Source organism: Saccostrea echinata, unplaced genomic scaffold (assembly GCF_033153115.1).
Source record: "Saccostrea echinata isolate AGI-Se365-2 ecotype Australia unplaced genomic scaffold, CSIRO_AGI_Sech_v1 ptg000056l, whole genome shotgun sequence".
NCBI lineage: Eukaryota > Metazoa > Mollusca > Bivalvia > Ostreida > Ostreidae > Saccostrea > Saccostrea echinata.
Genome location: NW_026889805.1, coordinates 18,731,652 through 18,756,636, shown reverse-complemented (window position 1 = coordinate 18,756,636; position 24,985 = coordinate 18,731,652). Strand labels below are relative to the sequence as shown.

Genomic DNA, 24,985 nt, shown 5'->3' with positions numbered 1-24,985 from the left:
ATAATTCGCGTTATTCTTGGATTACATTTTGACATTTGAAAGTGAGTGAAATGGGTTTTATTTTGTTATCTAGGCGATAAGTTATGACTAAGCTAAGGTACTCACAGTGAAAAAATTTTCTACCTATATTTTTTTATTATCAATTGTTAATAAAAAAAAAATCCTTAATAGCAACAGTTGTAATTAGCCCTAGTAGTAGTAATTAAACCTATGAAAAGCAGATTTTGAATGAACTAGTGTTGAGATCTAAAAAAAAAAATATCACATTTTCATACGAAAAACAAACAACCCGTATATTTGTTGCAAATTACATTTTTTTTTCTAGACAATCATAGACTTGTTTAAAAAGAAAAAAAAAAGTGCTTCCGACCACGACGAGACTCGAACTCGCAATCTTCCGATCCGAAGTCGGACGCCTTATCCATTAGGCCACGCGGTCTCCATTTCGGTCAGTGGTATACAAGTGTGACATTCTTTTACCTGAGATAATACACTCGTAGGCACATTCCGGATGATTTTATTAGTGCTTTGATGTTCATATAAAAATACCTTAAGATATTCATTTAACTAAATCTATGTTTTTTAACCAATAAGACCTATGAGCTTACTAAAAAAAAATTAACTCGAAGGAAAGACAACTCTAAATTATCTGTATGTCCATTTAAAACCCGCGCTTTCCTACAGCTGGGACGGAATCTGAAATAAAAGAAGAAATCTATCTTACTATCTACACTGTACTAAATATCTAAAAGAGCACTCAGAGTTGTAGTATTTTTATTGACACCATTTGGGATGGCCAGGGGAGGGAGGAGGGGTGGGTATCAAAGTTTTAGTAACAGAAAGAAGAACTGAAAATGTTCCACCCCACTTAGCCCGACACCAGAACCGGACTAAAGACTGCATGTAGTTTGGCGTCAACTGGGCACCCCTGAGATAAGACATTGAAGACATAGGTGATAATGACCAATAAGTAAATCTTTAGAGATATTTCCCTTCACATTTCTTTGCCAAACTTTGAACCCCTACTGTGAATTAAGTCAATTAACCCTCCCTATCTCCATGGGCCATGTTTTGGAGAAACTTGAAAAGTGAATAACTTGAAAGGTGAATGTCAATCCCTAGAAAACTATTAATTGCCTACCCTGACAAAACATTTCTCCTTCATAGCTCATATAATTTGGTGAGCACCGAGTAATTTAGCGACTCAATTTAATCCATTTTTTTTATTCATTAAAAGCAAGGAAAAAACCTCACATTTCTGGTAAACGGAATTAAAATTGATGTTTTCTGTATTCTTATAAAAAAAAAAGAGGGTTAAATTCTTAATGGATGCTTTTTTTGAATGTAAGCTGCTTTGTACATGTATGATGATCATCTGCAGATAATTAACATTGAACAAACAAAAACGAAAAACAACAAAATTCCACTTACTTGGGTGGAATGCATCGCAGTCTTCGTCAATACGACCATCTCCATCATTGTCTATAAATAAAAAAAATATAAGATTCTTTAGTGAGATATTATACAGGAAAAAATACAAGTTATAAACATTTAAGAGTATAACATTTTCATGAGAAAAATATTGTACATGCATTGTATAATGCAATTTAGCTAAGTCGAGTGTCTTTGCTTTTTTTGGGGTGGGGGTGGGGGTTCCCCGCTTTCATGCGCGAAAGCGCGGGGACATTAAATCTCATTCGTTTGTCTGTCTGTCTGCCCGTCACAAAAACTGTAACCTTAGTCCCATATTGTGAATGAAAGGAAGATAGGGTTTTATATTTTACATGTGTACACAAAAAACCTTTCAGACTGTATAATTATTTTTACCTTGACCTTTGAGTTTGACATACTTTTTCAAAAACCAACCGACAAATGTGGTGGTTAGAGGATCCGGAGCCACCAAACAGAAGGAATTCTCAAAGGAGAAAGGATGAATATAAAAGATTTGAACAGTGTTGTTCCATAGGAAGATCCGATGTCAAAATTTAAAACTAATTTTGTAGATCATCCCGGAGACCATAACGAAACAAACATGATTCATACTATATGATCATGCTTACATAAGAAAATTTAATGACAGTTTATATAATTTTAGTTGGTGGGAGATTACTTTGATCAATTAGAATCACCATCACCAAGGTGGCGTTCTTTTAAGTTTAGTTGAAATTGATTCTGAAGAGATGTCGGAAATGTCAAAAGTTTGGAAATAACAGACCACGACTATGACGGACAAAAACAGATAGGAACTTTCGACTCTGATGACGTTAAACTATAGTTTGAAGTTAAAACAAAAACAAACAATTAAAAAAAAAACAAATAAAAAAAAGTAAATGCCTTTTCTCAGATTTTGCTTCCAAACTCAATGTTTAGGCCATTTGCTAGATTCATTATCGCAAGTCACAAATTGAAATCAGCTTCCGTTTACTTGAAATTCCGTGGTTTGCAACCAAGCTGAGAAATCAAGTTAGATTGAAACGAAATAAAATATTCCTGGAACTATAGAATAAAACTTAAATTAAAATACAACTCAATTGAAATATAAACCCATCAAGATTCTTTAGTGATTGGCTTTTTGCCGTTAAAACAAATAAATTTAAGTTATTTCAACTCTATATTAAAAAAAATGTATGTCGGTACATCATATTTTACCTTTTCCATCTGCCCTTTCTTCGTCTATCTCGCCATCACAATCATTGTCTATTTCATCTCCGTACTGCATCTGTTTAGCACGGCAACCCTTGCAAAACAATATAAATGCAAATCGAAGAATGGATAGATGGACAAAAAAATGCTATACCTCTTTCTTGTGTTAATTTAAAACAAATTAGCAACAAAGATGTTGCAATGCGTTTAATTCCTTAAGACTGATTCAGTTTCAAAGATGGACATCAAATTCATATTTTGCTCCTCTGCGTATAAAACTGCACTACATTTTATATGATGTTATGATTGACAGCCACATAAAATTAAGTGACGAATTTTTGAAAACAAAAATATAAGAGCGAAATCTTGATTTCGGTGATACTAAGGATCTATCCAATGCAGCAATTCATTTAAAAAATCCACTTAAAATCACGTTTACATTATACATGTAGTATTCATCAATCAATTAATCAATTTCAAATTTCATTTAATTAAAGGGGACGTATTTTTGAACTTTTTAACATATAAGTAAATTTATGAAAGAATAGTGTCGTCTTTCGTGATGAAGTGGTTGTAATACACTATTGTAATACAACTGTATATATGTATGCTCATAATCATTCTTTTTGGCCAATGAAATTTATTTCATACATTGTGATATTTATTTTCTTACATTTTCATTTTATCAGTAACCTCATTTCAAATAAGGTGAGTACTTTTATATTTTGAGAAATCAATAAGAGCGCAACTCTTCAGTTTTTTTTAAACCCTTTACAACAGTGCGTACTTTTTTGTGCTAATAACGGAGGCGAAAGCGAAATGGATGAGAGGTGGTCTTAGATTTCTTTCTAACTGAAATACATGTTTTCCAAACAATATTTTCGAAGAACAATAATTTTATTTTTCTGTTGGCTTGGGTTTTTTCGTGTAGTACAGAGAGTTATGAATAGCTGAGGGGCATAACTATAGGTAATTGAAGACGTATAAGTCAAAGTTACTAAAATGCATTTGTTAGATTTTACTGTATGGAAACAGTACTACGTTTATGCAACGCCCTCTTAGAAAGAGATTAATAAAATTCTTCTTACCGTGTTGACTGGGGTGAGTAGTAAACCAATGGGGAAGGCATATGACTCAAGATTTGCTTTGCCAAAAAGAATTGCTCCGATAACAGTAGTTGGATTTGTGTGTGTGACAGAATGGGTCCCAACAGGAATCTTAACAAAGCCAGCAACTAGATTACTTCCGGGTATCGTCACATAATGTTGATTACTTGGCAAGGGCTTACCATCTAGTCGTAAGCCGTTCTTTTGGGTAGCGTCTAGTACGAACATAAAATAATTTGTATATTGTCCCTTTGAATAAGCAGGCGTGGTAAAGGTATAGTCAGCAGCGTACTGTTCTATAGGAGGTACAATCAACATGGCTGGGTCTGCCAAATCTGTTCCTCCTTTCTGAGTCAGGGAAAATTCAAACAAAGAAATTGGTTTGTCGGACGTCACATGGGAATAAAGAGCAGAACTGTATTGTTTTTTGACGTAGGTTCCCGCCTTTGGAATGACAAAATGGTCATGGAATGCTTTGCCATTGATAACGCCTGTTACATTAACATGGGTGTTGTCTTCGCTGGCAAGGAACTGGAAAAGGTCTCCCACGCTTCTCTCAGGAATAGGGACAGTAGCATAATTTTTGCCCCAAGATGATACTGGAAGCAACATCTCGACTAAATGATCACGTGAACCACCTGTGTTTCCAACCACTGCCTTTTTATTTCCACTTAGTACACCCACGGGTTTATCGGATATTATATGCGCACCACTGAGATCTGGAACAGCGTGGATTTCAAATGTACTAAATCTGTCCAATGTCACATTAATCCAATCATTTTTAAGATAAGTATGACCTTTGTATGTGACGTTGAGATGAGGCGTATTTGGTAGATGTATTGAAACATGTGTTCGGTCTTGAACCCCAATAACAGCAAAAACACAGTAAAAGTAAGATGGTATGTAGGACATAGTGTAATACTCAGTACCAAGAACATCAGTCGGCAAAGCCAAATAACCGTCGTCGGAATACACCTCTCTGTTCACTCCATAAACAACAATTTCATCGTCAGCTTGAATGAGAATGCCTTTTTTGCTAAGTTCTGTTTGGTTCAAACGATAGCTTGTATCCACTGCGACACGTTTTACGTGTCCATTTGTGATAGAAAAGGTTTCATGAAGGTGAGAATTACGTACCCCCGGAGAAGTCACAGTCACGTGTACCAGGTGGGTTTTCGCTGTTGTAATGAAAATTTCTGGCTGAATGTCCCTATTTTCTAAGATTTTGTTGTCCATGAAGGTAATAATAAATTCGGTTCCTCTGTTATCGAGAGCACCTGCAACAGCATAATAAAACAATAATTGTTCATTTTGCTACCTTTTAAAAGGTCTTGATTTGACCAATCCCTTTCCTAGACTAAGACTTCGGATAGTTAACAAAATGGGATTTTCCTAACTTGGGATTGAGGCTCAGGAGTTCATTAGAGGAAAACTAAGCATGGAGACAAAATAATTCTACAGTGCTGTGAGAAATTTTTTTTTGTCCTATATGCAAAGACATGTGCAAAATTTTTCCATTTATTGACCAAGTTTTGATAAATGCAACAGTAGCAGACATCACGATGAGAAAAGATGCAGAGTTTAGTTCTATATATCTTTTTTGTTGCAATATTTTCTGTCCTTGCAAATTGTCTATAAGGAAAGTCCTTTGATGTTTTAGAGGAAGAATTTCTACAGTATCAAATTGATTGTGATAAAGAAATCTTGGAATCAGATAGCATTGACATTGCGTGGTACTGTACATGCACTTAATTGGTAGAGTGAAATGCCATATCGCCGGGGGGGGGGGGGGGGGGTCAAGTCTCCAGTTCTTAAAAAATGATTCCAGGATTTTCACTCTAACACAGACTGTGAGAGATTATTTAACTAAAACAAATCTAGGCCTAACATGAATAACAATACTCCTGGAGGATTGGTGACCACAAAGTATGTGTAAACAGTAATTGGGGAACAAGCATTTAAGTCAAATCTATCCAGTGATTTACTCAAACAAGAGGCCCAAGGGCCTTAACTGTCATCGGAGTATAATACAACACTGTAAAGGATCCATAGAAGTATAAAGCAGAATTAACTGATAGATGAAGCTATCTTGCCCAAGAATTTCAAAATTCTAATAAAAATACCTTTGCTTATTGCAACATGCAAGACCCCAGCAATCTCCTTGGGATCGTACTCGGTTTGCCCAAGTCTTACATGGATGATAATGAATGCAAAACATACAAAAAAAAATGGACACTTGCCTAGTGTGTAAGGTATTTAATATATGCAGATATGTTTTTGTCGAATGTCTAGTGCTACAATTAAGTACACAAAGAGAAATCTCTAATGTCTGTATATTCACTAGAGGTGATGCCTCTTGGCTACACAAACAACTTAGCTGCTTGCCTTTTAGTAACACTTGGTACCAACACTTGTCTCTTGGGTATACAGACAACTTGGTAATACTTTTTACCAGAACTCGCCACTTGGCTATACAACATGGCCATTTGCCACTTGTCACAAGCTACCACACATCTCTTAGTCACCCTGGCTCTCTGTGATCACTTGGTCACTTTGATAAACTACTTAAGTATAAAACAACTTTATGCACGCTTTTACCAATTAATCCATGGTCTGCATGATTTTACCTGACAATATCTTGTCTACTGACAATCAGGATACCACGGTATACACACACACTATGTACTATTTGCTATTTTGCTACATAAATAATCTTTATGTCAATCTTTTATAATGCTTTACGGGCAAGAATCCGACTTTGGGCATACTTTGCTCAGTTAAACCAAACATTCATTTTTATTTTGTTTCTATAGTGTATATATATTTAACATTCTTTCTTGTATTATCATTCAATCAAATAACCTATTAATTAAATTATTTACAAATTTCTCTATTAATACAATTTAGCTAAGGAGGAGTAACTCTCATTTGCTTCACATATTACAATTTTGAACTCTGTTTGACGTCTAGATACCCAGGATCAGAGAGGAGATATTAATTTGTTTTATATTTATAGATTTACATTTATATTATTGCATTTAGTTTGTTTGCTTAATACTTAGGGGCAGAGGAGAAGATTTTCAAAGAATGAATGTATTATCAATATATCATTAACAGAGCCCTGCCCTAACATCAGAACCCTTGACTCAGGGGAGATGATATTCGATTTGGAAGAGGCACTCTTGCTCATCAGAACTATACATTTAGTTTGTTTGCTTAAAACCCAGGAGCAGAGGAGAAGATATTTAAATAAATAATGCATTTTCACTATATAACCAATAGTTCTCCGGCCTTACACCAGAAACAATGACCCGGGGGGGGGGGGGGGGATAAAATTCACAATTTTGGAGGAGGCATCCTTGCTCATCATAACTATGCATTTAGTTTGTTTGTTTAATACCCAGGAGGAGAGAAGATTTTCCAAAAAAAAAAATAAATAATGCACTTTTACTATGTGATCTATATAGTCCCACATTAGCAGCAGAACCCCTGACCCCGGTTTCTAATTGTTCTTTATTCCCCATGTACTTAGGTAAAAAAAAATTGTAGTATCTCAGGCCAAACATTTTAATAATACTGTTCAACTCAAGGTCCTTAGAGGTAGGGTCGGATCACAATTGGGGATCAAAGTTTCACATGAAACTACATGTATGTAAGAAAACTTTTTAAAAATCTTTTAAAAAACACATTAGAACCATTCATTTTGCAAGTTGCGTGGATTTAATTCTTTTTTTCAAATTATGGACCCCGGGTCTAAATCAAGACCATGTTAGTCATATTGATATTGAAGCATTCCAATAGCGTGTGATCTCAGAAACTCTTAGATTTAGGGTTGGAACAAAATATTGGCTCACAATTTTTTATGAGAATATAAAAATCTTTTAAAAATCTTTTGAAGAGCGGCAGACTTAAGTAATTCAGGTGAGCATTTTGACCCATGGATCTCGTGTTGGAAGCAGGTGTTATCTGTATGTGCACAATATTTTTTATTCAGTTATGTAACGACTCTTTTGAGAAACTTATTTCGATTCGAAAAAAGTTGACAACCGTTCATTGGATTTTAAACAGGTTTTCCCATCTTACATTAAGAAAAAGACTGTATGAGGAGTCAATTTTCAACGATTTCCATTGAAAGAATACTTGTTTGACTTGATTTTTTTTCTACCGAAGATCCTGGAAAATTCACGTTCAAGTTGCGACACACTTATGTGGAATACTACGTACAGGCGTGGCCATACTTAATGAGTATCGTTAACATAGTAACAGCCCCCGAGTAAATTACCTTAATGTTAGCCATTAATATTTTAAAAACAGAACTTCACATAGTAGTAAGAGCGATATGCCGAAAAACGTTTAAGAGGGGGAAATCTTCTTCAAGTTAGTTGTTTGATTTTTTTCATCGAGCGCCGACAAACAATTTTCATTAGAGCCTCATTTATTTTATATTTAAATTAATTTATGTTCATATTAAAGAGTGTCAACAAAAGTAATCCCGATTTCTTAATAATAAATCATTATATTTAGAATTACCTAATGTCAACTGAAAGAACAGGAATCCAAGGAGAGAAATAACAGTCCATGACATCTTGAAACAACGAGAGAGAGAGGAATAAACGTTTACTAGCATACTGATGTTAGCTTATCAATGGCAGGAGTGCCAACCCTGTCCTCGTTTGTTGGTAAATATCGGTCATAATTGCTTTCCAAGTTCAAATCAAGTTTTTAATGTAGGCCAAACCTTTACTTGTGAATCGAAGAATTAAAGTGAGGCGGTTTGTATAGCTCATACACTTAGTATCATTGCTGAATCACTGATGAAAGGAATATAGAAAATATGCAAATGATAGAGTCAGAAGAAAGAGAGAGAGTGAATGTGTGTGTCAAAAAAGACCGATAAGAAAAGTAAGCTATATGTTTAAAGCGTTTCACTAGATATACTGTAAACACATTTTGTCACGTGTCGTAAGTCTAAAACAACAAGCATTCTGAGAGTATTGCATTAGCAATACTAGTCCCCTACCGGCAAGTGTAATCTGGTTCCGTTCCCGTTAAGAATTGAAAATGCCATAATTCCGTCAAAAATTAATGAAGCGGGACGAAATGCAAACTTGACCTATAATTAATCAAGGTAAAGCCACATACCAAAAATCAGCTCAATATCTACAAGCGTTTAGAAGAAAATTGCGGAAAACCCTTAAAAATTGAAAAGGCCGTAATTCCGTCAAAAATCAATGAAGCGGAACGAAATGCAAACTTGATCTGTAACTCATCAAGATACACTCACATACCAAAAATCAGCTCAATATCTGCAAGCGTTTAGGAAAAAAGTGCGGAAAACCAAGTGGGACAGACTGACAGACAGACAGACGGACGGACAGACTCAGAGGAAACCTATAGTCCCCTCCGGTTTCACCGGTAGGGGACTAATAATTACTAGCGCATTCAAGTGCTATAGAAACTACATGCACGTTATTGTTTTTCTTTTTCCTAATAATAAAATGCTATATCTGGTGAAGATGGAACTCTTCATCAAATCTCCAAAACCCTTAGATAAAAAGTGGATTTTTAACTTAAACGTTTGCTCAACATTGATTATCAGCTGTTTTGTATTTGTAGCGTGTTTTAACTGTATACAAAATATATATATCATATGATATTATAATAAATATTATTGATATAAATGAAATAAAATAAGATCTTATAATTTAATAAAAATCCCAGATCCACCCGTTTATTTACTTGGTGAGCGATAGAGTTCAAAGGTTATAACGTAAGGGTTCTGAAATTTTATTGGTTGAAAGTTTGGTGGTTCTGAGTTGTTCTCAGATAGAATACTCAGAAAAGAAGATGGGTGAACAAGGCGTGCAGAATGCCTATAGCTTCAGATATTAATAAAATCATATTCAATTTGTGAATTAAGTATTTAAAATAAAGTTCTCATTATTGAAATTTATGAAATTATGATTAACAAAACTTTTCTAAGAAAAAAGATCTCGGAAAAATTATTCTTTTATTAAAAAAATAAAATGGTATTCGTGGGATTCGAACCCCTATCAATAAAAATCCGGAGTATCATATTGTTTTGAGACTAACACGCTAACCACTACGCCACGCAGCTCCTGACGAATAGTGGCATTTAAATCATGTTTGTGATATGACCCTTGACTTAATGGACTTCAAGTATTTCTCGGAAACATACGAATGCTTTGTCATAAAAGTGTACTTTTAAGGTACAGTGGGTCTTTGCTCCATGTTTTTGTAAACCAAAAAATGTATATTTTTATGCAAACTTTTAGGATCAACTTTCAAAAAAATGGAGCGAAGACCCACTCATATCGAAAAATTTTGTTAAAGGGTGAGAAAATGATCCTTATTGTCCTCTTTAGTGTGTGTATGCTATTTCGTAGGCAAATAATTTCAGTCTTTGTGAGATTTTTGTAAATTGTAGAGATTTAGCATAAAATATACTTTAATGTTAGATGAAATATCAAAGAAAATTTTTATATAATTGAGATTTTATTTTTCACTTCATGTTTGTCGCACTATAGGCACTTCGCCCGCCTTGTTCACCCATCTTCTTTGGTCAGGCTGGATGTTTATGAAATTTGAAGATATTTGACAAAGACTTTTCTTTGATACCTTTAGACCTGACAGTTTATCAATGTTCTATATCTTTATGATATTTCTATGTAGCTAATATCACTTTTTGAGAGAAATGTGAAAGTTAAAATATAAAGTAAATATAAATTTGAAAGAACTCCATCTTGATACACATTGTATGTATTTATGAGTATTTTAGTGTATATAGTACTGTAGAAATCATTTGTTACTAGATCTGTAAGACAGTGAAGCATCCAGTCAGTATTACTTTGACGTTTCATGGAATGGGCCTTGTCTCATAGACAGGTATTTTGAATATGTTACCTTTTGTATATTTTTAGTTATAATTACATACTGTTACATTAATTGAAATGTGGCTGTAAAATATTTGTGTAAAGATTATTTGCACAGTGATTTATGGATGCTAAAATATTTGAATTAAGGGAAATAACTTAACTGTAACACCTATTGCACATCTATCAGGATAAGTAATATATATTGTAGTATACATTTGTTATTTACACTATGTGATATTCATTGTTATTTTTTGATTTTATAGGGCCATTTTCTTGGTTTTACATATAGTTTGGTTATTATTACATGTCATATAAACCACCCAACAACATATGGAAAACGTATAGATTTGGAACGAAATAGGAATCGGTATCCGAACTTCTTTTACCTGCATTCGACCATTTACTTGTCATGTCATCTGTAGCTCAGGGTAATACACACAAGTTAGATGATATACATCGTCTCAAGCCACGGTTCGAGTCCGCATATAGCTCTCTCCAGAATGGGAGAGGATCGTACATTTTGGCCGTGGTTTGCGACGATGGATGATATAATGAAAAGTAAATCTTCCTCTATCAATACCTTGAATTCACATAAATCACGTTTAAATAATTAGACTAAAAACGTATGTCTTTGCATAATTTTGTTTGAAAAAACAATACAATCAGAACTGTCCTTATTTAAATTCTTTGTACAATATTTTTGCAAGTTTATAAGATATTAGATTATATATATATGAAGAATTGTTACCAAGATAAAATTGAGTCCACTCTTTAAACGGGTCTTTCCAACCAAGAGTTTTGTGATGTTAGTTTTTCAATTTTATTCAGTTTCTTTTCTCCGTCATTTAACCCTTTGATATTATTTTCATTTTCAGAATTTGGAGGGAATCCGTCCAGCTATTTTCATGTTGATACTGTTTTAGAGCTTATTTTGTATTTTTTATAGATTCAGATAAAAATTATTTGCATTTCGTTTATGACTCTGTATTTATTTCATTTTGTATAATATTGAATTTTCATAAGAATGTTAAATTATACGGCTTTTCAAATATCAAAATAAGGTGTTTGTACAAAATTAATTAAATATTTTAAGTGCATGCAAAGGGTTCTCTCAATCTTGCCCACAAGCTTTTACACTAACAGATCCACATATTTTAGCGATGCTACATGTATGTTCTGCAACTAGTTGCACGAAGAAAAAAAATATGTTGTGTATGCAAAGGCGCACTGCCCTCATTCTATATTTCTCTCTTTCCTTCTTTCTCATTTATAAATTTTAAAAATGTCACTATTAACACATTATTATGGAATCCGGATAGGGACACTTAGTTCACTTTCGCACCATCCCAATATCGATCCTTAGTCGATGTTGCGACGATAAGATGACGTAACAGCGCGATGATGATGACACCAGTGTGATGCTGCCATAGTGTCTCGCCTTATAACCATCACATAACATAGATGGCGGAATGGACCGTTAGTGAATTACGTGGCCCTCTTCGGATTCCATATCTTATGAATTTAGCCACTAAAATGTAAAAAAAAAAAATATTGTCACATTCAGAGCAATGTCAATTAATTCTTTGTTTCTTCAATCCAAGGAAGCTAATGTTTCTGTTATAAACATTACACTCAATCCATATGTGATGTAACAGGACGAGTTACTCACTGAAAAAACTATATATATATATATATATATATATATATATATATATATATATATATATATATATATATATATATATATATCACTGAAAAAAATAGAAAAAAAATTATCGTGAGCACGAGAAAGCTGTTTTACTAGTATTTTTATGCTGTTTAACCTTATTCGAACTTCATTATTAAATAAAAGGAATTATTTTGTACAATATTTACAACTTTCATTTCATTCGATACATCTATTTCAAATATCGATGTCGTTTTTCTCTTTATGTATAATAACAATGAGAAGAACTTTAGTTCTTTGAATTAATAAATAATCTTCGAGCTATGGGACTAATGAATTAATGGATGGTCCCCGACATCTAGTGTTTGATTCAGAAAAACAAAGAGCCTTAAAGTGGCATAACAGTTAAAACCTTCAACCTCTTTTTCCCATTCTGCTTTCTATAGGAAGTCTAGTTTAAATCATGACCATTTAAAACACACAAAGGATGTAGTACGGGACAGCAAAACATGTATGTACTGAAACCATACACATTGTTATTTTAAAGAATTTATATTATCATGAAAAACATGTTTTCTATGTTTGGTATAATGTTTATTTAAGAATAAGAACAACTCCTCTCATTATTAAAAGACAGGCAACAACACCATAATCTGATGAGTATAAACTGTAACAAAAATGCCATTAATTATGCAAAAGTACAAGCAAATACAAAAATAAAAAAGTCCTTCAAAACATGTCAATTTTCTATGCATTGACACGTTGGCAATGGCCGTAGAAAAGGTTTTGTCGTTCCTCCTGTACACAATCGTAACCATTCGGACATTCACAAAGGTTTGTAATGACGTAAGTTACCAGCCAAGTTTGTGGGTCTTTTACTCGCTGTATTCTTTGACACACTCCACCATCTGAACGGTTGATGTTACACTGTGGCTAAAACGCAAAATAGAATATACAAAGTAAGAGAAATTCAGTGTAATAAACTACAAGGGCAAGGTTTTCCTGTGCATAAATTATTAAATCACTTTATCATTAGTGCAGCAGCTGTAATGCATTTGAAAAAATGAATGCGTTTTAAGGCAATAGGTAAATGTTATTAAGACAGTTTTATTAGAATACATTGAACATTCCTACCATGGCACAAACAAGGTCATGGTTCAACTTCCATCCAAGATAGTAACTTTTCTGGATTTTCAAAGGTTCATCGCTAGAGCATTTACAGTTAACGGCTTTGATTTTTTCCGGAATATTTCCACCCTCCATCACCATTGCTACCTCATCATCTCCGCAGGTTCTCTCTCCTCCGATTGGATTACAGTAGTGAAGTGCAATGCCAATTCTTTTCCCTACAACAGATGTTTTTTAAGTGTATGTATTAAAACGAAGTACAATTAAATACTTTACAACATTATTTAATTTACGAAATTAAATACTGCTCGACTTAATCCCGGAAATACTCGCATCACAAAATTGTTTCCATAAATATTTATCAATTGTATGTAGTTTAACGTCCCATTCGAGAATTTTTTACTCATGCATATAGAGAGACATGGATTAAAAAAATCTGAAAAATCAAACTTGGTCCAAGTTAAACTGATTTACAGCTAGTGTTATTAGTTATACAGTCAGTTAGGGACCTAATATGGAGTCATACAGGGTGTGAAATGGAAATCCGGATTAGGCGAGGCGAAGCCGAGTCCCAATACAGATTTCCATTTCACACCCTGTATGACCCCGTATTAGGTTCCTAACTGTGTTACGAATTTTCCCGCTGAAAACCTTTTTAAACATTTTAAAAAATATGAGCATATTATCAAAATACCAAGTTTTAATCCAATAACAATCAACAATAAACATAACTAACAAGTAACAAACCATTTTTATTTACAATAACGACGCTTCGAACAGAATCGCGTGCCAGATTTTAATATTACAGGAGACGTAATACGGAAATTCAGGGCGTCATGTGACTAGCTTTTATTCAATCGGTAATCTACAAATTTGTCTGAAACGGGATAAATTTCGTTATACATTCAATAAAATCCTGAAATGTATACATGTACATTCATGCATTCAACAGGTCATGGGTTTAAGCTTCCTCTGCGAGCCTGCGACAAACCCAATTTCATAAAAATACTTAAGCAAATGTTCCCTTGCGAAGCGCTCGGCACTTTAAAGTGAAAATTTTGGGTCTTTCGGATGAGACCTTAAAAACCAAGACCCATGTCACGGCATGCGTTTGCACGAAAAACATCCCTCACTGCTCAGTGGCCCTGCGAGACAAGTCTAAATTTGAAGCCACTGACCTGTATAGATATACGAGAGTGAAATGATCTTGCAAGGGACGTTTAAATAGCAATCAATCTGTCAAATGCCTAAAATCGAATTATCTTTGAGATGGAATGTATTTTACCTTTCGATAGGATGTCTCTTGTAATGGTTTTTTCGCCACGCGTGCTCCATCCACTGGGGCATGTGTTTCCATGTGGACATGTGCATATTTCTCTGTCAGTGGAGTAAATCTCCGGAGAAGTGCGAGATTTTGAGGCATACATTTTTAAAGCCATGTCACATGGTACAGGATCGTTTGAGCAGAAAGGAAGATCCTATAAAAAAAAAAGAAGAAAAATCAAGAATAAACGCTTTTTAATAATTTATTAATTTCTAAATTTAAAATAATGTTAATTTATTAAAAATTATTATTTTTTAATAACAAATGTATAATTAAAAGAACGTGTGACAGCGATACAGAAGCTCTTTCTATTGTCATCTAGGTGGTACTTAATACAAATATACAACTCAAAACAGTCTTAAATTTATGGAATTTGCAAATATTTTTGAGATCGCCGTTAGGAAACTGTGTAACGAAATATTAAGTATGCAACGTACAATGTACTTTCCTATAGACCTGTCCCAGATTTAAGCCATAGTAGTTTTAAGATAGTCAAGTGACCACATCCGAGTTTTATGGAATCTCCGGAAAGGTAGGGGTTATAACTTTTCAACGACCACTTAATCGTGCTTGGCGCGAAATCAGGTCATAGGATTTCCGTACAGGGCCCTGGATACTTCTTCTTCCCACTCTTTTCAAGATGTGGCTTTATTATCATTATTTTTTTCGTTTTATTCCAATTTTTAAAAATTGTTATTATTAAACTATCCACTATTCATTAAAGGGGAATGGGGGGGGGGGCAGTTTACATAGAAGTTTCCGGTGTTATAACGTATCTTAGAGTACAACCAGAAAAGTTTAATTATCGCGGAGTTGTTAAAGTCAGCTGTAATATAATTCAGATTACATCAGTATAAATGGAAATTGAACTCGATTTAATTTATTTGTATATTATCCAACATCACAACAAAAATTTCGATGAGTATCCCCAATGTAATCAAAAGATTCATGAAAAGGATCATGCATGAACTGTATTGAGTAAGCCCTTGTTATGAGCAAAATAGCCAAGTAAATCTCGCTCGGTAAGCTTATTTTAAAAAAATAGTTTTAAATTTGCAAGGCGAGGCACACAGTATGCATACAATTTTAAATCTGAGAGCGGCAATTCCGACAAAGTGGTCCATCTGTCCGTACAATTTATATCAACAATGGGAAAATCCATACATCCGAAATCTCTGGATCAATAGACTTGGACGTCAGTCAAAATGTCGATCTCCAAAACAATGCCTGTTTGAAACTATAACTCAAACTATGTACATTGCAGCTCTTGGGATATTCCATTGAAATATAAAGATATAAAGATCAAGCTCAAAAGTCCATTGAAAAACTAGGGTTGGGGAAATAATACCGATATTCCGGTATATTGCGGTATGTGACAAAAATATCGTATTTCAATACGTTTTTGTAATACTGATATACCGACAAAATGCTTGGACTCATGAATTCTATCATAAAATATAAAGAAAAGTTGTCAGAAAGGTCTGCCTTCGTGCCAAACAGTATGACAACAGTTGTTGTGTGGGTGTATTTCGTTGCATAACTTCATTGCATAATTGTTGCATAATTCAATCAAAAAGATATCTTTTTATTGGTTATTTATCATAGTTATGTACATTCTGTATGTAAAAGGAAGATAATATAAAAAGAAAACACCATTTAAATTTTTTGGTGAAAATGTCGCAATACATATCACAATACAGTAAAAAATATTGCAATATATCGCATTACGAAATCTCTAGCTAATACCCAGCCCTTATTGAAACAATACAAAATTGAAGCAGAGCAAACAATGAACCTCTAGCAAGAGGCCCATGGGCCACATCGCTGACCTGAGCACATTGGCTAGGAAAAAGCACAAATCAGTTGAATATTGAAAAGTTTACATGGGGGGGGGGGGGACTTCAATTTTAAACTGCATGTATCTGAGGATGCTTCCATATCAATATGATTAACACTGCTTTTCTGTTCTTGAGAAGATTTTTTCCTACATATTCCTATGTAAAACTTGGATCCCCCATTGTGGCCCCACCCTATCCCCGGGGGTCATCATTTGAACAAACTTGAATCTACTCTACCTGAGAATGCTTCAATATCAAATGACAAAACATGGCTTTTCTGTTTTTGCGAACAAGATTTTTTCTTACATATCCCTATGAAAAACTCTGATCCCCCATCGTGGTCACACCCTACCCTTGGGGGTCATGATTTGAACAAACATGAATATACACTACCTCCGGATGCTTCCATATTAAAATAACTAATCATGGGTTTGCTGTTCCTGAGAAGATTTTTAAAAGTTTTTTTTCCTATATATTCCTATGTAAAACTTGGATCCCCATTGTGGTCCCACCCTACCCCAGAGGATCATCATTCGTACAAACTTGAATCTTCACTAACTGAGGATGCTTTAATATCAATATGACTAAACACGGCTTTTCTGTTCTTGAGAAGATTTTTTCCTACATATTCCTATGTAAAACTTGGATCCCCCATTGTGACCCCATCCTATCCCCAGGGGTCAGCATTTGAACAAACTTGAATCTACACTACCTAAGGATGCTTCCAGATCAATATGACTAAACATGGCTTTGCTTTTCTTGAGAAGAAGATTTTTAAAGTTCTTTCCTTATATTTCTATGTTAAACTTTGATCCCCTATTATGGCCACATCCTACCCCTTGGGTCATGATTTCAACAAACCAGAATCTTCACTACCTGACAATGCTTCCATATCAATATGACTAAACATGGCTTTGCTGTTCTTGAGAAGAAAATAAAGTTTCTTCCTATATATTCCTATAACTCTTTGATTCCCCCATTGTGGCCCCACCCTATCCCCAGGGGTCATCATTTGAACAAACATGAATCTACACTACCTGAGAATGCTTCGATATCAATATGACTAAACATGGCTTTTCTGTTTTTAAGAATGAGATTTTTTCCTATATATCCCTATGTAAAACTTTGATCCCCCATTGTGGCCACACCCTACCCTGGGGGGTTATGATTTGAACAAATACAAATCTACACTCCCTGAGGACGCTTCCGTATCAAAATAACTAACCATGGCTTTGCTGTTCTTGAGAAGAAGATTTTTTAAAAGTTCCCCCCCCCCTATATACTCCTAAGTAAAACTTAGTATCTCCCATTATGGTTCCACCCTACCCCAGAGGGTCATCACTTGAACAAACTTGAATCTACAATACCTGAGGACGCTTACATTTCAAATAACTTATCATGGCTTTGTTATTCTTAAGGTATGTCACTCGTCAGCTTTTTAGAAAAGTTCAGTCTGTCTGTCAGAACCTTTAATTTCAAAATTATTTATTACAATTCAAACCGTTCACGGTAGCTCAGTCGGTAGAGCGCTCGCTTCGTGATCGGGAGGTCGTGAGTTCGAATCTGCGACTGACCTAAGTCGATAAAAATGGGTAGCAACTGTTCCTTCGCCATACGCTCGGCACTTTGAAGTGAAAGTTGCGGGTCCTTCGGATGAGACCTTAAAAACCGAGGCCCCGTGTCACGCCTCACTGCTCAATGGCCCTGAGTGCCGAGTAAAGGTATTTGAAGCCATTCACCCTTATATGGTGACGTCTCTATATGAGTGAAAAATCCTCGAATGGGACGTAAAACAACATACAATCAATCAATTATTACAATTCAATTTCTGTAACATATTTAAAATGAACAATGCACATTATTCAACATTCAATTAAAAAACTGCTCACAAATTCATAAAGAAGCAAGATTTTTAAGGGACTAGTTCTTGTGGTGGAAGGATATTTAGGAGAATTCTTCAAATCTACACATTTGTTAAATTTAATCTCTTGGAACTTTAGCCCCGCATATTTTTACTTGGAGAATATTTTCCGCTATGATATACTAGGAATTTTAAATATAGGTATCAATTTATATTATTAGAACAAATTTTACACATTCATTCAACAGACATTGCCAAGAAATGAATATATATTAAAGAAGTCAAGATAAAATCTACACCGTGTTTTGCATGAAAATCGCACAGTTTGACCAATATCTTAAAATGTACATCACTGACCCCAACTTTTTCTTTCATTATTTTAAACAACACGATACTTCCAACCGATCAGCACTATTTCATAAAATGTTTGATACAAGAAAATATTTTATTGCCTATTTAGATTTTTTTTTACCTCCAATACGATACTTTTTAGTGCAAAAAGGTCACACAACAATTTATGCGCATTAATTTGCATGACTCAAAGCAAAAAAAGCAAAAGCAAAGCCATATTTGATAAATATTGTTCAATCTATTTAACATAGAATAAGACTATGATTATTTCCGTAATTACATCTGATAAAATATGATAAAGATTAAACTGATTAACCAAAGATTTACATTTTAAGTGCAAAAAGGTCAACTTAATTACACCGTAGCTCAGCAAGATGCACACTGACCCCCTATTTTCTTTGCCATTTTGAGTCATGCTATATGAGTATTTATCCAAAATATACTTCTCAAAAATCCTTAATATAACTAATTTCACGATTGACATACCTTAAGAAATTTTTTATAGTTTTTATATATATATATATTCCTATGTAAAACTTTGATCCCCCATTGTGGCCCAGCCCTACTCCCGGGGGTCATCCTTTGAACAAATTTGAATCTACACTACCAGAGAATGCTTCCATATCAATATCACTAAACAATGGTTTGCTGTTCTTGAGAAGATTTTTAAAGTTTTTACCCTATATATTTCTATGTAAAACTTAGCTTTCAGCTCAGTTGAGCTAAAAACCTTTTATCAAGGACTTTTTAAAACTTCTCCATCATTTTTCAGATTAAGACTTCATTCTAGACGTTCATGACTCCTTGTGCATGATTATGAAAATAAATGGATATTTGCACTGATAGATGGAATGTAAAAAAAAAAATCCATGTAAGCATACAATATATAATTTATGATGAATATACAAACTGTGCTCTTGGTTTTAAACATCAAATCTGATACCCCTTCAGAAGAGAGAGAACTATTAAAGGTATTTCATATTGAGAAATTAAAAAAAGAATAGACAAAGCATTTTCGCTGAGGATAACACATTTAAATTTTTATGCCCCCGTAGTTGAATATTCGGGGGCATATAGTTTTTGCCCTGTCCGTCTATCTGTCTGTTTTTTTTGTCCACAAAAGCTTTAACCTTCCCCATAACTTTTGATTGGTTAGACCTAAGGCTGTTATATTTCACATGTGTATTCCTTGTGACAAGACCATTCTTTGGGTTCCATCATATTTGACCTTTTGACCTTGGAGTTTGACCAAGTTTTCAAAATTTTACCCAACTTTTACCTTGGCCATAACTTTTGAACAGTTGGTGCCAGGGCTATGATACTTCACACGTGTAATCCTTGTTACAAAACCTTCTTTTGGATACCAACAACTTTGACCCTTTGACCTTGACCTAGGAGTTTGATCTACTTTTGAAAAACTTTAACTTTGGCCAGAAATTTTGAACGGTTAGGTTAGTGCTTTCATATTTCACCAGTGTATTTCTTTTGAGAAGGCCTTTTCTTGGGCACCATTAATTTTGACCATTTGACCTTGATGTTTGACTTACTTTTGAAAAACTTTCTTTTCCACATCTTTTCAATGGTTGCTTCTAGGGCTTTCATATTTCACAAGTATATTCCTCGAGACAGTTTAACCTTCGCTATAAGTTGCCATACGGGGGCATCAGTGTTTCACAAATACATCTTGTACTTAAATTTGTAGTGTGAGATGAAGCCTAGTTTAAGTAACAAAATTCAGTTTGACCAACAGTCAGAGGGTTATTGATGAGCGTCACTTTCTGTTGCATGGTACTCCATGTTCAAATCTTGGATTTTTTAAAAATAGTGTTGGATTAAGGACACTTGGTACAAACAATTTTTTTAAATCATGAAAATAACAACCAGTTATTTATAAGTTAAATGGATAATTAAGCCGCATAAATCTTCATGTTCGTTTCAAGTTTCTCAAGTTTGGCATAAAGGTCTACAAACTTAAACAATTTGGAAGATTACCTCTCGGATAGGCAACAAAGAGTAAATGTTGAAAATTCTACATCATCCTTTAAAACTTTTGATGCGGGAGTATCCCAGGGGTGTATGCCAGGCCCATTTTTATTCTTATTACATATCAATGATATTACTGAAGACATACATAATGACATCCGTTTATTTGCGAATGATATATCATTGTTTGCTGTAGAAGACACCTATATGATTACTTCTACATTATCTCTTACTAGTGATCTTGAAAAAATAACGAAATGGTCAAACTATTGGGCTGTACATCTTTAATAATGGGAAAAAAAATGTTAATTTCACAAGAAAAGCAAGCAAAGATTTTTTTCAGAAATTTGTTTTGAATTAAATGGAGACCTTAAATTATTGAACAATCAGTAGCCATGTACATTTAGGTCTTCGCTTTCAGTTCGATGGAGTTGGAATAATTATACTCCTGCTATTTATGAAAAAGCTTGTCAAAGAGATTAAATATTTTGAGATCATTAAAGCGTGCACTTGATAGAAACCCTCTAATAGATATATTTCGCATACATAAGACCGGTCCTAGAATACGCAGATGTATTATGGGATAATAACTGTTCTCAAGAAAATCTAGAATTGCTAGAAAAAGTCCAAGTAGAAGTGAAGTACCGTATGAGCTAAAGATTCTTTTACATGGGGGTTCGGGGTTTTTATATCAATAATTTACCATATCAACAACACGTTTAAGTACATGTCAATATGAAGATATTATGGCGTTTCATAATATATGTTATATTTTTAAATCTAGATATTTTTTACCTTCCATATTTCTAATACAAACCATATATCATTATAAACATCAAATCCTCCATTTCAATTCCACATGAAAAAGTCAAGGAAATATTTGCGTTATATTGTTAAGTTGTGACAGAAACGCTGCTGTCATTATTTGAATATTTTTCAAAATGGATATAACTTATCTACATATTGCTGAATTGTAAAGGTATTTTATCTATACAAATTACCAGAATTCATTCAGAAGTTGATGAAGGAAAATATTCCAAAAAAAAGAAGCTTTCTAAGATGCTTATCAGAATGCTTGTAACAAAGTTCATAACAGGGACGGGCAGTATGACTCAATATAATCCAGGAAGACTAAGGACTTCAAGAAACGAAAATTTTCTTTTCGAAGTGGGGACTTTAAATAACGTTGCAAATTCCATAGAAAAATGTCAGATAGATGTATTCAGAAATTGAAGCTGGAAATATCAGCATTTTTGTGTGTGTATTAAATTTTGAAATATGATATGAAGTTATAACATACAAATTCTCAATTATGCAACACTCCAAAGAAAGAGTTTGGCCCCTGCATTCACCAGAACTCAATCTTTAAGCCTTTTTCTGTAGAGGTTTCTCAAGTCTTCAATCCAAGATCCCAGCTCATAAGAACAGTACACAACAAATGAAGAGTGTCTCACCAGAAATGTGTGATAATGGTTATAAAAATTTCCAGGAGCAACTTTCTTTTTAGTTGAAATAGGTGGAGATCATTTATAACATGTAATGTGAGGCTTTAACGTTTTGAAATTTAATGTAACAAAAATGACGCAGTTTAGAAATTTTGCTTTCTTTCATTAATGGCTGAGATTTCGTCCAGTGTTTAATATTTTGGTTGATAATTTTACATAATGAATCTTATGGTTACATGCATTAAATTGATGTAAACACTTGTCTGTATCTTTTTCTTGTGTTTGTTAATTTGAAGATTCAGATTGTAACATATATTATGGAACACCCTGTTTTAATTTTCTTTTGAATTCATGCATATCATTTATCTAGTTTTAAACCTCATACTCATTTTGCTCTCTCTCTTTCTCTATTGTAATTTATATCACTAACTTCATTGTATATACACATGTATATACCATATGTACACCTTGACTTTTTCCCATAGAGAGGGTATTTTATAGGCATTGCCTGTTGCCCAACCGATTAAGATTTTTCTGAATAAATACTGTTTAAAGTTAGGTCTATAATTTCTTAGAGATTTGATATGTTTACAACCAAAATAAGTCCAAAAATATACATTATTCTATTCATGTGTCCTTAGTATCACTATACATGTGTACTTAATTCCAAGTCAAATATAGACAGCTTTTATTAAATTTCCCATGCAAACTGCGAAACTTTTTCATACACACACAGCAGTCTTTAGTATATAATTAACGCCATGCATATGTAGCATAGTCTTTGTATTGAATTTCATTTTGTTAAAAGTGACATATAGGCCCAATAGGCCGGGTGTTTAAATTTTAATATGAAATGTTGAGATGAAATAGAATATACCAGATACACATGTTGCAGTAAAAAAATTTTTAATTTTACTTATTTCCTCCACTTGTACTTTTTTTAATCCGTCGTTATTATTTTTATGAGGACTATAGTTCGTTCCGTTTATTATATAAAATTCGTCGTCATATCCCGACAGCATTTTTCAGTAGACGACTTTTAGGCACAGAATTTGCAATAGTTACTAATTTGTCATAAAAATTACAAAGTATTTGATGATTAATTCTAACTATGCAACAGAGGCCACTACGACGGACACTTTTGCCAAAACAAATATTGCCTGAATTATGCATAAAATATGTCAATTACAGCGAACCATTGAAAGTCCCTATATGACAAACTGTGCGTCCAGCAAATTATATTAGATAATTAAGCTTATTGATCCCTACTTAATGTGAGCATCTGTTCTGCGGGGTTAGATGCTATCAATGTAACTACTAGAGAGGAATTAAGTAACACATCATACATATATGTTAAATGAGGGAAAAATGACTCACAATTTAGGAAACAAGAGGCAGTAAATACTTTTTCGAAAGACCTATAATTGTCTTTTTTTCTCTTATTTTATCAATGTCAGACATCCGTATAAGGTTTACTCTTTATATGGATTATAATCAAATATTTTCTTACAATAAAGCAATAAAGTGAATTACAAATTAAGGCTATTATTATGAACTTGAATTTTAATTGAAATAATTTACGAACACTACATACTTTCTTAAAAGAAAACTACGAAAAAAAAATGAAAAGGAAACAAGGAAACAAAGACATGAAATGCATATTTAAATAAAGATAAATTAAAATCAATGCACGACTTTTTTTTAAATCGCATCACTTAGCCAAACTTATAAATGAATAAAATCAAGCTTAAAAATTACATTAATAAAAACAAACACCAAAAAGAAATACAAGTAAATATAATTAAGAATATGGTGAAATAACAAAGCAGATACTGAGCGTAAGCCTCAGAATTTTTTTTATTTACCAGTTTGTATTTTTAAAATAGTTGACTTCTTTATGCGGCAAGATATTCTTTTCGTAAAAAATCATGCAACACAAGCAAACCAAAATTAACTGTTTGTATAAGAACCTCCATGCACACTAACCTGCCAAGCATTATTCCATCCGTATGACCAGTAATTCGGGACACATTCTATGGGTGCCAAAGCTGCCAATACCAAAAATAAAGACGGCTTCATGACTGACGTGATTAGTAGAAAACACACAGAATCTTGACCACCGAAAATTTCTAGTGTTATGAAGAGCTATTCCTGTTTTTATATGGAGTGAGTGGGTGGATGTACGGTACGTCACGGAATTTAATTGCGGTCACAAATGCTTCATCGCAATACCTCCGTGACAGAGCTGATAATATATAATTAAGAAATGCAAATGATCATGAGTGTGCACTTGTTTATAGAAAAATTGTGCTCGTTTTTACTTTTGTGCACTTTTCGTGTACTCCTAATTGAGATTATGCGTGATAAATATAAAATGCTCGATCGTACGTAGATCTAAACTTCGAGGTTAAGATATGTTAATTATATTTTTAATATAATGAAGATTCTTTACATATATTGCACGAATGTTATTATATACAGATATTGTAGAGTTTTGCATTGATATCAATTACTTAATCAGTTTATTTCCATTTTATTTCAACCATTTTTATGCAGTTGTTTTTCCCTCGATTCATTAAATCACGGTACCCCTGACTTTAATTATAGTACCTATAACCCCCCTCTCCACTTTCAAACAAAATTAACAAAATCCAAACTTTGTCTTTTCTCTGTTTTTCATGGAGGAAATTGAGAATGGGCCAGGAAGTGATTTTCATGCAAATTAACATATGTCAAGATCGAAT

General features: G+C 33.6%; 1 protein-coding gene, 1 long non-coding RNA gene and 1 other non-coding gene across 4 annotated transcripts; 1 reads left to right on the top strand and 2 right to left on the bottom strand.

The window, feature by feature from the left end:
• Positions 1–366: 366 nt before the first annotated feature.
• Positions 367–439, bottom strand: Trnar-ucg (transfer RNA arginine (anticodon UCG)). Its single transcript has one exon. It is a non-coding gene; the product is annotated as a tRNA-Arg (tRNA).
• Positions 440–661: 222 nt separating this feature from the next.
• On the bottom strand, positions 662–24,486 carry LOC133173935 (IgGFc-binding protein-like). Its single transcript, XM_061309000.1, has 8 exons — positions 24,228–24,486; positions 14,725–14,917; positions 13,446–13,657; positions 13,085–13,244; positions 3,732–5,026; positions 2,650–2,737; positions 1,432–1,482; positions 662–696 (listed from the first exon to the last, which is right to left on the bottom strand). Exons 1-8 carry the CDS (start codon positions 24,318–24,320, stop codon positions 662–664), a joined length of 2,127 nt encoding a protein of 708 aa, XP_061164984.1. The 5' UTR covers positions 24,321–24,486.
• On the top strand, positions 8,280–11,598 carry LOC133173306 (uncharacterized). Of its 2 annotated transcripts, XR_009719020.1 has the most exons (4): positions 8,280–8,428; positions 10,583–10,655; positions 10,909–11,073; positions 11,521–11,598. It is a non-coding gene; the product is annotated as an uncharacterized LOC133173306 (long non-coding RNA). The 2 variants fall into 2 exon arrangements; XR_009719019.1 differs by having other exon boundaries at positions 10,909–11,564.
• Positions 24,487–24,985: the final 499 nt, after the last annotated feature.